The sequence below is a fragment of the Leucoraja erinacea genome, chromosome 27, assembly GCF_028641065.1.
Source record: "Leucoraja erinacea ecotype New England chromosome 27, Leri_hhj_1, whole genome shotgun sequence".
NCBI classification, from domain to species: domain Eukaryota; kingdom Metazoa; phylum Chordata; class Chondrichthyes; order Rajiformes; family Rajidae; genus Leucoraja; species Leucoraja erinaceus.
This window is the reverse complement of record NC_073403.1, coordinates 12,070,190-12,084,849: the sequence shown is the minus strand read 5'-3', so window position 1 is coordinate 12,084,849 and position 14,660 is coordinate 12,070,190. Positions and strand designations below refer to the sequence as shown.

Genomic DNA, 14,660 nt, shown 5'->3' with positions numbered 1-14,660 from the left:
AAGAGTTATTAGTGTTTAAAAAATGTTGAGATTCTCTCTCCTGAAGGCCACGCCCCTTCCTGAGGGACTATAAAATCCGGAAGTGTAGAGGTGCCTCAGTTCTCTGCAAGATGGGGGGGGGAGCGAGAGGTCGCAATTCTCAGTCTGAGCTGTGAATAACACCGAACACATGTCTACTAAACTGTGAGTGGTTTTACTGACCTATCAGTGCCCTTAATGTGGTTTGAAAATGTAGTTTGAAAATGCAAAAGTGTGTTTTGGTTTGAAAGTGCTGAAGCTGCATTGCCTTTGGTTTTGAAAGTGCTAAAGCAAGCTGCCTTGTCTTTGTTTTTGAAAGTGCTGAAGCAAGCTGCCTTGCCTAATTAGAGTTGCCTTGCCTAATTAGAGTTGCCTTGCCTAATTAGAGTTGCCTTGCCTAATTAGAGTTGCCTTGCCTAATTAGATATAATTAAAAGTCTAATCTTGACCACTTCCCGTTTGCGCTTTATATTGATTTTAGAAAAAACACTACCACGTACGGCTGTGATTTTTGGCCATCTTACTCAGTCCCCCTCCGCTCATCAGGTGCCGAGGATTTTTCCCATCAATGAAAAATAAGAGTTATTAGTATTTTAAAAATGTTGAGATTCTCTCTCCTGTCAATCATGCCATGAAGGCCACACCCTTCTGGGGGGAGGGACTATAAAACCCAGACGTGTGGGCGTGGTTCAGTCTCTGCAAGATGGGGGAGGGAGAGGTCACGACTCACTGTCTTTAATGGCCTTGCACCCTGCTTGAAATGGTATGAAACTGCACTTGAATTTGGTGCCCTTGCACCCTGCTTGAAATTGAATTTCAAGGAATAGCCGTGAGTCAACTGCGAGCCCACCAGCTGTGAGTGAGCTGTCAGCACAACAGGCTTGAGTGACTGAGCCGTCAGCCCAATAATTCGGCCCACAATGTCCATACTAGCCCTCTGGAAACCAGACCCTTCAGCGTACAACACCCATACTAACGTTCCAGAAAGCCCCCCCAACAGCCACCAATATTGGAATTGGTGGAGAGGTGGAATATTGCGCTGGGGGACCAGCCCTCCTGTGTGATGCTGGGAACCAACGGGTCCCACTTAGTCTAGCATATTCTATTTTTATGTCCATTAACTTCACAATCTCTTAAAAGTTGTGTCAGTTAAGGCAACATTCTTATTCAACATCGACACCCATTTCCCCTTTCATCGGACATCTAAGTATTTCAAGCAACCCTTCTGTTATCCAAATTGTTTTTGCCACATCTGTACAGTTATGCCCTTAAAGCCATGTGCCGATCATTGAGGTGAACAATGATCCTGACACTGAACTCGGATATTTGCACCTCCTGTTAATAACATTTATTAACCAGTATTCTGACAAATGTTTTAACCCATGCCGTTCCAGGGTGGTATCACCATTCGACACATGCAGCACATTTTCACAACCCATATCCATTCGGAAAATTTATACTCACACAAGCAGTAAGTACATCCTTTGCCAATATACTGTGCTCTACAACAAAGTCTACTGGACACAATTTGTTTGGCATAAATCAGCTGACTGTTCTTAAATCAGCTCTTTAGAAAATATACATTTTACCCAGAAGTATGATCTATAGTGATGATTAATGATATTTAAGAGACCAGTTAATAATTACATGGACTTTCCCTCTCCCAGCAGAAGATAACCATATAACCATATAACAATTTCAGCACGGAAACAGGCCATCTCGGCCCTACAAGTCCGTGCCGAACAACTTTTTTCCCCTTAGTCCCACCTGCCTGCACTCATACCATAACCCTCCATTCCCTTCTCATCCATATGCCTATCCAGTACATTGGGTAACTTCAAAATCCTATATTAGCCCATCACTTCCAAGAGATTGTTTTAAAGTGCTATTTTATTTCCTACTACAGGTTGAAGTGGGCAGTAGGTTTACAAAATATAAATATTAAAAAAAATAATTATCTCCAGAGGATTCTTGGTCTCCATTATTGCTGCTTATCAAAATAGTCGCTTTGATTATGCTTTACCTGACAGCAGTATCTACTCCATCACCCTTTTGTTCTCACTTCAATCAAGAACATCAGACAATTCAGATGAAGGGGGAGGGGAGGGGAGGAAAAGTATTTCAATCCATCAGGTTTGCTCCACTCATGGTGATTTAGTCAAGAGCATCCTTCCCCCTCCACCTGATCTGTTAGTGGAAGGAATATCATGTTCCTTTCCTATCTCCACAGCCTTGGCATCGCCTTGAACAATGGGCTTCGGTCCTTCAGTGCTGTCTCCAAAACCAGAAAATACCAGTTATAAAATGTTTTTTTGAAATAGGAATATTTGCATTATGGTAGAGCAGAATTTCGCTAATCTAAATGTTATAATCTGCATTACAATAGGAACCCCTGATTGCCAGCTTGAAGGTCTCAACCTGTAATAATTCTGAAAATGTAATTTACAGTTTTACAGGAAATGTTCAGAAAAATCTCAAAATATTTCACACATTTTATTCATGACCATGATGGTTGCTAGAACATCGTGTATGATCACATGACTCATGGTGCCAACACATGGTAAATTTTGACAACGTTTATTCCAACATTCGTCACATCATTCAGTCCTCTTCCGTCAGGCAGAAGATACTAAAGCTTGAAAACACATTTCCTCAGATTCAAGAACAGCTTCACTGTTACCCAACTATTGAATGGACCCCTCATAAATTGAGGACAAATGGGATTTAAATGAATTAAAGCATATCTCGTCTCAGAAGAAAATATTTGCACAAACATCAAGTTATTTGAATGTCGAGGAGCATAACCTGGAGACTCAACACTATATTTGGCAAACCTCACCTCACATAACACAGTAATAAATGGCATGTTACAACTGAAGATCTGCCAAAACCCTTTAAAGATGTTTTTAACAATTACTCTTAGTCTAATAAATAGCCAAATTCATTTTCCAAGTAGACACCATAACTAACCTCAATACAATGGTCCAGTATATCAATCAACACCAGCAAATGTATCCAAAAAATTCTTTAAAACTTGTAGGACAGAACGCCACAGGAGATCCTTCTTCCCTGTGGCCATCAAACTGTACAACACCTCCCCCTTCTGTCATTGGGTAGACAGAGACTGGGACTGACTCCCACCACCCCCCCCCCCTCCTCCCCAATCTTTGCAGATCCCCAATCCTTTCCACTCGTCACTTTAATTTAATGTTTCTTGTATTTTGTGTTTTTATGATTGTTGGCAGATCAATTTCCCTCCTGGGATAAATAAAGTTCTATCATATCATAATATAGATGAGATTTATACAGGATAGACACATAATGCTGGAGTAACTCAGCAGGACACGCAACATCTGTGAAGAAAAGGAATGGGTGATGTTTCGGGTCGAGGCCCTTCTTCAGATTTATACAGGATGTATGGTGCAGTATGAACCCAGTTTATAGATTCAATTTCTTGTAAACATGAAGCACAACTTCCAAGATCAAAATTCACTTCAGTCCATTGTCACCCAATCAATTTAATAACACTGGCCTCATCTTGTGACAAATGCCAAAACAACTTTTTTGGACATATTTCGCAAGAACATAGAGAATGTGGAAATCTAATTACAGAAGTTTTTTTCCTCAAGAAATAATAAGCATAGGTTATATACCAAGGAACAGCAAATGCCCAAAAAAAAGAAAACCACAAGACCGTCATGCTTGGGAAAAGGCCATTAGATTATCTTGTCCAATGACTTCTTTATGAAAAATAACTTGTTTTCTCACATTATGTTAAAAGTATCGACAACATGAAGCTTGAATGAATAGTATTTAGCATCTGGAAGAAAAAAACCCCATTTAAAACACTAACTATATAGAAATGTAAAGGAATCTTCATATATAGACAATTAAACCTGATGCTGCTTATGGTCAGAGTCAGTCTAAATTATAAAAGGCATCCAACATATGTTGTGGATCAAGTAGAAGCAACATATAATACAAGCTACTGAAACAAGGAAGAGAGAGAGAAATATTTCATCTATCTAGGGCTGGAAAAAGCTGTTACAACTTCACATGAAAATTATTTTCCATTCATTCCACAAGATAATGCTGAATAAACCTCTGCAAATACAACTGCTCTAATTAGTTCTCTACCATTTGTAGTGCCCATGGACCAATTGTTTTAAATACATCAAGGCATTATAGTCTTTCTCTTTCTAGAAATGTTAACTATAACAATTATTAATGTACAATATCAGTGAACTGGCTCTGCACAAATTCTCATCCTTACACCATTTCTACTGATGGGATTAATGTCAACAATGTAACCGATAAACAGTTGGTGAACCTTTCACAAATGCATAAGGTCTGATTCAGTGAAATCAGCCAAGAAACATGTACAATATATAATTGAGCAAATAAAAAAGGATTTCATGGCATTGCTAAATATAGATGCAGTTCATGTAAAGTTCAGATTAAATCCTCCACCTTTCCAGTAAATGAAAATCACAATAACAAACTGTGTACCACATATCTGATTACTATAAGATATTTGAGCATCAAATTATGAATCGATTTAATCAAACCAAAAATAGGAACAGGGAAAGTATGTTTTGAAATGTTGACACGGCTTTCCTCGTTTAAATTCTTTAAAAAAAAAACAGAACTGTGCATAACCTGCAGTGTACTTGAAGCAAACTAATATGTCAAACTCTATTCAAACAATGTATGGAAGCATAAAAAGAATGGATTTCCAACGATATATAGGCCAGACTTTACATCTATATTGATGTCGCAACAGATAAAATTACTTAGCAGAACCAGACTGGAGGGAGCGCAGGAAAGGTGAGGGGTAGGGACAGAGAGCGAGATGGCATCACAGAGGAGTGGGTTTGATAAGTTTTTCACAGGGTTTTGGAGGGAGAGCATCTCCGCGGTCATTGTTGACACCTGTATTAGAGGTTTTTACCTTCAGGCTACCCCAGTCCCACTCCAGACCCCAGCAGCAGGTCCCACTGGACTCACTATTTCGCAGGGATTTGGCCACCGTGACTACTGCGCACGCGCGGCCCCGCCAGACCGGCCCACTGCGCATGCGGCGAACGGTCAGCTCGGGGCCGTCCCTGCGCGTGCGCCGTGCCCGCAGCCCCTCGGCCGCCCAATGTCTGCGCGTGCGCTGTGCGTGCCCACTATTTGGCAGCGGATGGACCGGGGGGGGGGGGGGGGGGGGGGAGGGAGATGGTTAAATGGCACCGAGTCTTTCCCCCTCCTCATCATTCTCCTCACCGGGTGAGGGAGGACAATATAACCCCTCTCCCCCACCCCGAAGCCGTTGGTGTCGCAGGGCCCCTCTCCCAGCCCGTAATTGCCAGCCAGCCGCCGCCTCAGCCCAGTCCCCGGCCAGGCCTCAGGCCTTGAGCTACCTCATCACCTTTGGGCGGATTTTTCCCCCTCAGCCCCGGGGGGGGGGGGGGCGCGCGGACACAGACACAGACACCTGCTGCTGCTGTTCCCGCCGCCGTGAGTGCGGTCGCCCCGGGGGGTGAAGGGGGCGGCTACCCCCGAGGCCTCGTCCGCCCTCTCCAGCCGCCGCGATTGCCTACCTTGATGCTGGCGGGCGGGCGGGCGGGTGGCCCGGGCTGTGACAGGAGGCGGGCCGCGGTCCGTGGTCCGTCCCCGATGGTGTCCCGAGGATGGAGGGAGGTCAGGGTTTAACGGGGCTGGCGGCGGGGGATGGAGCACCACATCCACCTTACACCTGCCCTCTGACCGGCTCGTTCCCCTCTCCCCACTCACTCACTTACAGACCCCCCCCGCCGCCCAGGGTCTTAATGTGAGGATGTCCCAGACCTGCCCCTCTCGGGGTGGGGAGAACGGCCGCCGAGCCGATTAAAAGTTAATCAACAATAAAGCAGAGTGCCTCCTCTATCTCTCTCTCGCGATATTGCAGGCAGCAACCCCCCTCCCCTCTCCTCACCCGGTAGCCCTGACCCGGGGAGCAGCTCCACTCACCTACACACTGTTCGGCCATCTGCTCGTCCTCAACTCTCTGCTCCTTGTGTGCTGAAATTACAACTTACTGCAATTGATTTCCTCCACCACCAGGGAAGAGAGGATGTCGATCTGCGATAGACACAGATCTATCTGTGTGCTTCTTCGGGACAAATAAGATTTATCAACTGAATTAACAATTTTTGGTATCGGGATTGCCACCCAAATCGCTAATTCTCTCCAGTGATGCTGCCTGTCTCGCTGAGTTACTCCAGCATTTTCTGGCTCATGATATCTATGGCAGTTTATTTTTCATTTGGGGTAAAATGTGCAAACCCAGCACAATGTGTTTCTGAGAACCCCCCTCCCAATATTCTTTCTACCTCAAAAAGGAAGGCTAGGTTTCAGTAGCCTCTCCACCAATTTAAAACATCCTAAAGGGCCTAGCAGCCATTTATATATATATATTTTTAGTAGAAACAAAGAACTGCAGATGCTGGTTAATAGAAAGGGACCCAAAGTGCTGAAGTAACTCAGCAGACCCTTCTGAAGAAGGGCCTCAACCCCAAACGTCACCTATCCATGTACTCCAGTGATGCCTAATCCAGCATTTTGCATCTTTATATATATATATGTATATATTTAATGTTCGATTGTGGATAACTCGGTGTTAATTTGCAGGCGTATGGAACTGCAGATGACGATTTACAAAATAAAATCAAAGCGTTGGGCTCTTCTGAAGAAGGGTCTTGCCCTGAATCGTCGTCTATCCATGTCATCCTGAGATGCTGCCTGACCCATTGCATTTCTCCAGCACTTTGTATCTTTTGTGTCAATTTGCATACAAAGTCTTCCAAACCACAGTGAACCACAAGACCAAATAACCTACTTTACAAATGTAGATTGAAGAATAAACAGAATAGAAATAGTTCTTGAAAACATTTCCATGGGACATTTATAACCCTGAGATTGCAGTTGGGTTCTTGGTTTAAAATCTACAGAATGTTGGCTGAAGTTCTCAATGGATCTTTACTAAGAACATTGATGATTCTCCAATCACACTCATTTTTGAATGTTATCTGTGACAGAAATTGGAAGTGCTTTTGTGTTTTCAGCAGTTTATGTTACATATGCTTGACACATAATTTGTGTTATAAATACCTTAACAACACTAACTCGGATACAAATCTTTGAAATACATCCATTTCATCTTGAACAAAATTGTCTGGTTTTCCAGTGAAATTTTCCATAATGTACATCCATGAATCTTGCTTCCTCATTCAGATTTATGTTAAATTACTTGATAATTCAAAGAGAAATTTATATATACATCTCTGCTACCTTTCTGGATGCCTCAGGAGCTTAACAACTAATGAACTAAGAACAACCAACAGCAATGTGATAAGTGATCAGATCCATACCTTAGTAATGTTGGTTGAGGGTAAATGTTGGGTTGAACATGAGGGAGAGCACCTATTGGGTGACTCTTGCTGTTGGATCATTAACATTTACCTGAGAAAGACCTTAAATCATTTAACATGTTATCCAAAAAATATTGAAGTTAGTAAACTGAGACCCTGTTTACTGAAGAAGGAAGATATCATGAGCAATCAACTTCAACCTATGGACTTATCATGAAGTGGATTAGATTGCAAGGGGCTTTTGCCATTGAAGATGCCAAATTTCAAATCTGCCTGGATGTATTCACAAGAATTGAAATGGTTGTTTCAAAGGGACACTTTAAATATTATACCCAAATAATCAAATGTGCATGCCCTTAATTACTCACATTGAGTAATGTGAGTGTGTAGCCCTTCTGGTACAACCTGTTGGTATGCACTTGGTCTCACTTAGGTATTAATTTGTAATAGTCTTCTTGTCACTATCACAACTAGGAGAAAATGGCCTTGTGGTTGGAGTCATAACTTTGTACAAAGGAAGATAGTTGTGTGTGATGGACATGATATCACTGCAGAAAGTTCTCAGGATGATATCCTAGACCCAATGATCTTCAGCTGCTTTATTGTTCATCTTCCTTCCACCATAAGGTCAGTAGTGGATATGCTACAGAATGCTTAATTCCACTTGCAACTGTTAAGCAAATGAACCAGCCCACATCTACATTCAGCAAGACCTATGTATCATTCTGGCATGAGATGATAAGTGACGTAAATACCATTTGTAACTTATCCTTGACATTTAATAGCATTGCCATCATCATGTCCCCCACTATCGACATAAACTGGACCAGGTACATAAATACCGTGACTACGATAGGTCAAAGGCTGGGCATCCCATGGCTACTGATTCACCACTTGATGCCTCGTAGACATTCCACCATCTACCCTTCACTTGACTGATGTGTTCAGCTCCATTAACTCTCAAGAGGATCAACAACATCCAAGAAAAAGCAATCCACATGGCTGGTACCCCACCCACCACCCTAAACATTTTTTTTTCCACCATAGGTGCAGAGAGATTCCTATGTGCAAAACTACCCACATTAGTTTCACCTCTACAATTTCTCTCAATATTTCCACTTTTCCATTGCCTATAAATTAGCCCATTCTTTCTCTGAAAACCCGTGTTTCGGTTGAGCAGTTGGATGACTGCAAGAGCTATTTTCCATCCTGGCATTAAACTGTTTCTTTGCCACCAATCTATCCTTCTTTCCTCCTAAACCAGGGAGAGTTTAGTTGGAGATTTGATCTCCCTTCTTGACTCTGTATCTATTCCATCCCTGACTTCATCCATCTCCAAAATAAATGTGCCTCCATTTATTTGCTACTAAAATACTTCACCCATGCATATTTTCACCAAATATTGATAAGCCAGCCACCCAGTTTCCATGCGCCAATACCTTACATTAATTCAACAGTACTGCCCATCTTCTGTCGCCATGTGCCATTCAAGGTCTAACCCTTCTCCTGCTCTCAGTAAAACAACAACAATTTTAATATTCACACCAATGTTTACAAAGTCCTTCATGGTCTCTCCACTACATATCTCCATCCTCCTCCAATATCAGTCTTCCAGTAATTCTGACCTTACCTTAAATTTAATCATTTTGATTCTGATATTGCAGCCATGACTTCAATTGTCAAGTTCTAAAACTTACTAAATCTCTCTTTCATTTAACATGCTCCCTAAAATTTACCTAAACGTTATCCAGCCTAACATTCCCTTATGTGGTTCAATATTAACTGTCATGTGAAAACACTCTATTTAAGTCCTTTGGATGTTTTATTATACTTAAGACTTATTGTAAATATGTTGTTATTATTGAGAATTTGTTCTCCTAGAGACCAATGTTACTTTACAGCAAAATACTGAAAATTGAACTGCTGAAAGAACTCAGCGGGTCACACAGCATCAATGGAGGGAAATGGACACACAACGTTTCGGGTCAGGACCTTTCTTCGGACTGATATTGTAGAGAGAAGGTTGGTGGAGAGAGGTAAAGAGAAGGAGTGGTGCGGCAAGAACTAACTAGTAAAAGATGGATCCAGGTGAGGAGCGGGTGACAGGTTGGGTGGGAGAGAGATGGGAGGAGATAGGACTGCAGCCAAAATCTTTTAGCTACACAATTCTGTAATGTAATCAACCCAAATATATCTTCGCTAAGATTTGGTGCCCAAAATATAATCCTTACCATTGGATCTGATCTTGGACTGACCTAGTAAACATAATAACCTAAGATAACATCAATCATGAGTTGGTTTTACTTTAAATGTATGATCTTCCATTGGAGTGGGAGAAATACATTTTTTGAAATCTTCTAAACATCTTAGACCTGGTATTTTTTGGACTGTTTCTTTGGACTGAATACCTTCCCTGTCGCCAGGTGCCAACATTTCTACATTGTGGCCAGCTACATTAACCACAAATCATAAACATTCAATGAACCCTTTTAAAACCAAGAATTATTTTACCTGTCCTATCTCCTTCACTCCAAGATTAACTTAAAGATCCCTTGTGATAATATTTGAAGAAAAGCAAGATAATTCATCCTTATTTTCAAATTTGCCTCTCAACTAAGAAAAACATAGTTTTCTGTGGAATTTTGGTGGGAGAAATTTGGCTGCCATTTTTATAATTGAGAGCATACATCAAACATTCTTTGTTGGTTGTAAAATATACCATATTCATGAAAGAAAAAAATGAAAAAACTGCATGAAATGCTGGAAATCTGAAATTAAAACAGAAAATGCAGGCGTGGTAGAGAGGGAATGTAGTTTACATTTAGATCAAACTCATAAATGATTTTTTACCTGAAACGTTAACTGTTTTTTGTTTTCTGCAGATGCTGCATGACTCGCTGAGTATTTCCAGCATCTTCAGGTTTTATATTTGAGTTATGAAATTCCTTTTATAAATGGAAATTCTCTTTTTATAACCATGTGGAAGTCCAAAACAGAATCTGCGTGGTTGGTTTGCAAATTTAAAACCAGCAACTGTGCAAGAGAAGTAGGCAGTGACTGGTATAAAACAGCTGGTGCTTTGGCAACAGTCATGCAGAATTAGTCTTGGCTCAGTGGTAGCAGTGATGCTTTTAAATTCTTTATTATTCAGAATTTAAGAAATCAGTGCCTAGAAAATACAATGTCAAAATTAAATAGATGTGTTTCATCAATGGCAACAGGATCATGATCATTGTACAAATGCACAGTGCATTTCCCAACATGGTGTTAACTCTGACATTCCAGCAGCTGCCAGTGGTGCCCCCCCCCCCCCCCCCCCCCCCCCCCCCCCCCCATATCCTTATTTTACAGACAAGGATAAGGAGATATTACTGGATGAAGTCCACAACAGGAGGGGGTTGTTATGTGCTGTTGGGACCCTCGGAGACCCCATGAGGAAGTTCAGGTGAGGGTTTTAGCACCTCCTCCTCAAATACGCTGCTTACAGCAATCTCCTATCCCCACCTCCATCACCACCCATGTAACCATAGAACCTCTTCCTTCAGTTACTTACCCACATACCCCATCGTCACCCACATACCCCCATATCTACCCCGACCATTACGGACCCACATACCCCATCAGTCACCCACATACCCCTACCTCCCACCATTACTGACCCACGTACACCGTTAGTCACCCACAAACTCCCACTTCTACCTCCACCATTACTGACCCACATGCTCCATCAGTCACTCGTATATCCTCACCACTTCCTCCCACACATTTACTGACCTAGTTTCTCCAGGTCACCCACATATCCCCACTCCTCACATCCACAATTATTGACCCATATATCCCCCTCAGTCACCCACATACTATTACCTTCACCTCCACTATTACCCCCTCAAATTCCCCCCTCAATCACCTAAATACCTCCAACGCTCACGATGACAATTACCCACATTTTCCAGAATGTAAAAACAAGGAACTGCAGAAGCTTATTTACACCAAAGGACACAAGTGCTGGAGTAACTCCACAGGTCAGGCAGCATTGCCGGAGGACGTGGATAGGTGACGGTTTGGGTTGGTACCCTTCTTCAGAAGGGAGACTTCTTCGGACTCCAGTATGAAGAAGGGTCCCGACCTGAAATTTCAACTATCCATGTTCTCCAGAGCTGCTGAGTCACTCCATCATTTTATGTCCTTTTACCTACATATCCTCAGTCACCCTCATACTCTTATCCATCAACCCCATAATTACCATCCCAGAAACCCTTTCAGTCAACTCCATTCCCTCCTCCCCTTAAACCCCATAGATGCAGCCCTGATCTAAATTTGTAATTGGTTATAATAAAGTGTTGCCTTTCTGCTTGAGGATACAAGTGGTTGAAGACAGGGAAACCTTATGCTCAGCATCTCACAAACTGCAGGACAGCATTCTCTTTGCAGAGCTGAAGACAGTGCAGGCCTAAGCCAAGGAGGCCTCAAGGCTCCCTGGAAGCAAGTTTTTTATATCCATTTTTCACAAGAGGGTCCCACAATCAATCTATATCAATGATTGTGTTGTGGCTCCCTCCTGCACAATGCGCATAGATTACCGCTGACTCTCTACTGTTATTTTTTTTTGTTTCAGGATATTCGAAGAGCCTCCATTGTGTCTCCCAGTCCTTGTTCATCGATTGGCACAGGAGGAGGTGAAGGCGGCATAGAATGACGAAGGGATGATGAAGAAATAGTGGAAGAAAAGTACACTATGCCTGACATCAATAGGTGCCAGTCTAAAGACAGATTACTGGAAATGCTCAGACATCCAACAGTACCTAGGAGAGAAAAGCAGAGCTAATGCTTCAGGTCGATGACAATTCATCATAAATGGAAATGTTTTGAAAGAAGCTGCTGCCATCGTGAGAGAAGAGCAACTCAGGTGAGGGGGCATGCTGAATTGGAAGAGACATCTTCGGGATTGGCCATTGGAAGTTAGAATGGGTGGAACCCATAGTTTGTGCAAGGTCAGGTAGCACTCGTCCACACATGAGGTGACACTCCTTTCCTCACAAATATCTGGCAGTAATCCCATCATACGACTGCTATGCAGTTGTGGTGTTGAGGCACAGAGGGAGCCCCTGGTCTCAATGCAGAGTGACCCAAATAAAGCTCCGAGCAGGTTGCTGTCCTCCACAACAGGGAGATGTCGCCTGTGAATTCAACTCTCCTGCTCATTCCCCTGAGTGATGGCTGGTCTCGACAAGAAGCAGTTTGCTGTTTAGCCAAAGCAGGGAGCTGATTCATAGGAGTATTCTGAAAAATTCAGTCAGCAGACAGCTGGGCTGTGGGATGTGTTTGTCAGACCTGGCAGAGTCTGGATGTTGTAACAATGAGAGTGCAAGGTGGATCAGTGCAGATCAGAACAGCATTGTCTACCCAATCCCTAAGAAGTCTATTAGCATTGTGCAGCTTGACAATTCTCTCATCTCTCAGGAATTTTGGTTTGCTCCTCCCTCTCCACTAGCTGTTGTGCAACATGCACACTCCAGGGATGAACATAACAGAAATCTCAAACCGGTATAGTCAGACCAGTAAACATTGCCTAGTTTACCCATTTGTAATGAATGTGTCTCTCCTTTTACTGAGCAGACCAATGTGTCTCGTTGCAGTTTATGTACACCATTGGCTTATACTCAGCACACAGCTAGACATCCATACTGTGGTTCCATGTAGCACATTACTGCAGTCTGAAGCCAGCATGGATAACTGGTGATCCTGACTGTCCAGCTTAAACACCGCAGACCATCCAAGACAAAGGAAGCTTTAGCAGCCACCTGCCCGAAAACATCTGCATGTGTCACAGAGTGAAGAGGTGTAGTCAGCATGGGTAGAGAAGTTAGAATTGTAGTGCTGGCTGTGGGGCACTAACAAAGGGCAGGCAGTCAGATGTAAGGCTACAAATGCCGTACACTTAGAAACCTTCCTTTCCATGTAACAATGATTATTTTCATCTTGATCTTGCTTTTATTCTACAAAGACAGTTTTAGGAAGGTTTTGTTCACAGTAATGATACTGCAAAGGGTATTATCCAACACCATGCCACAGAAACAGCCTCCACATTTGTTCGAATGCTTCCTTCGAAAACAAGATGAATGCTTAAAAGGTATTGTCCAATATTACTCATGTAGCGTCTCAGACCTGAGACATTAACTTTGTTTCTGTGACCTGCTGAGTGTTCTAGCATTTTCTGCTTTGATTTCAGATTTCCAACATCTGCAATTTTACAGTATTTTGATTTTAATTCTAGATGAACGGAAGGCGATCTACTGCAGGACCCCCTTATTCTTATTATATTGACATAAAGAGTCAAGTGGTGTAGCCTTATGGAAGTCACATGCGTTAACAGCTCCTGGTAACCTCTGAGACCCAGATCTTAGACCTTATAATTGATCATCAGCTCATTGTGCCCTGGTGAACTCTATGACTATTTGTACTGATACTGTCGATCAGGTGTTGCTGAGAAATATTAGCATTTTAGATATGATTGATCACTGGTCACACTGATTTTGTTATTGATGAAGAGTAGTGGGATGAAATATGGGAATACACCTACACAGCAGCAGTATCAATCTGCTTCGAGTTATAACGACATACAGAAATGAAACAGGCTCTTCGGCCCACTGAGCCCTCGTCATTTCATGCACCCATTGTTTTTACACTAATTCTTCGCCAATACTTTTTATTTTCTCCACATTCCCATCAAATCCTTCCATATTATTCCACTCACCTACAATTTCAAGCCGCCAATTAACCTTCCAACCTACTCACCTTTGGATGTGGGGGGGGACCAGAGAAACCCATGGAGCTACACAGAGAACATGCGCACTCCACACAGACAGCACTGAAGGTCAATAATAAACACCTCAGGACATCATCAATGAATAGCAGATGGTGGTGAGTGAGATAAGAGCAGCATTTATATTTATTCTGCAGATATCATGAGAGGAAATTCTATCTGCAGAATTAAGATTTTAATCAATAAACTCACTCTGCTTTATGTATTAGATGATAATAGTTTCTCACCTATTTTTATTCATGGTCACTTTTACTTTCAACTGATAATTCAGGCTGCATGTTGCGGGCATCTGTCCAGTTCCTCATCTGATCAGTGAGCTAAGATTGCAAACACCCACACAGTGATTATGGCAACATTAAGCGAGCACAGTTCTGTCTTCACTAACACCCGTTGGATTGGCACAAAGATCGTGAATTCTGGTAGCA

General features: G+C 42.4%; 1 protein-coding gene across 6 annotated transcripts in view; it reads right to left on the bottom strand.

Annotated features, from left to right (window-relative positions):
- Nucleotides 1-6,491, bottom strand: part of LOC129710218 (serine/threonine-protein kinase tousled-like 2) — a 93,397-nt gene extending 86,906 nt beyond the window's left edge. The window contains exon 1 of one of the 6 annotated variants that reach the window (XM_055657041.1): nucleotides 6,013-6,491. In XM_055657041.1, coding sequence (XP_055513016.1) covers nucleotides 6,013-6,031 — 19 coding nt within the window. In that variant the 5' untranslated portion in view covers nucleotides 6,032-6,491. Of the gene's footprint in view, nucleotides 1-4,969; nucleotides 5,046-5,603; nucleotides 5,799-6,012 lie in introns of those variants that run through there. The other 5 variants (XM_055657040.1, XM_055657039.1, XM_055657043.1 and 2 more) reach the window with 5 other exon arrangements.
- Between the last annotated feature and the right edge of the window lie 8,169 nt (nucleotides 6,492-14,660).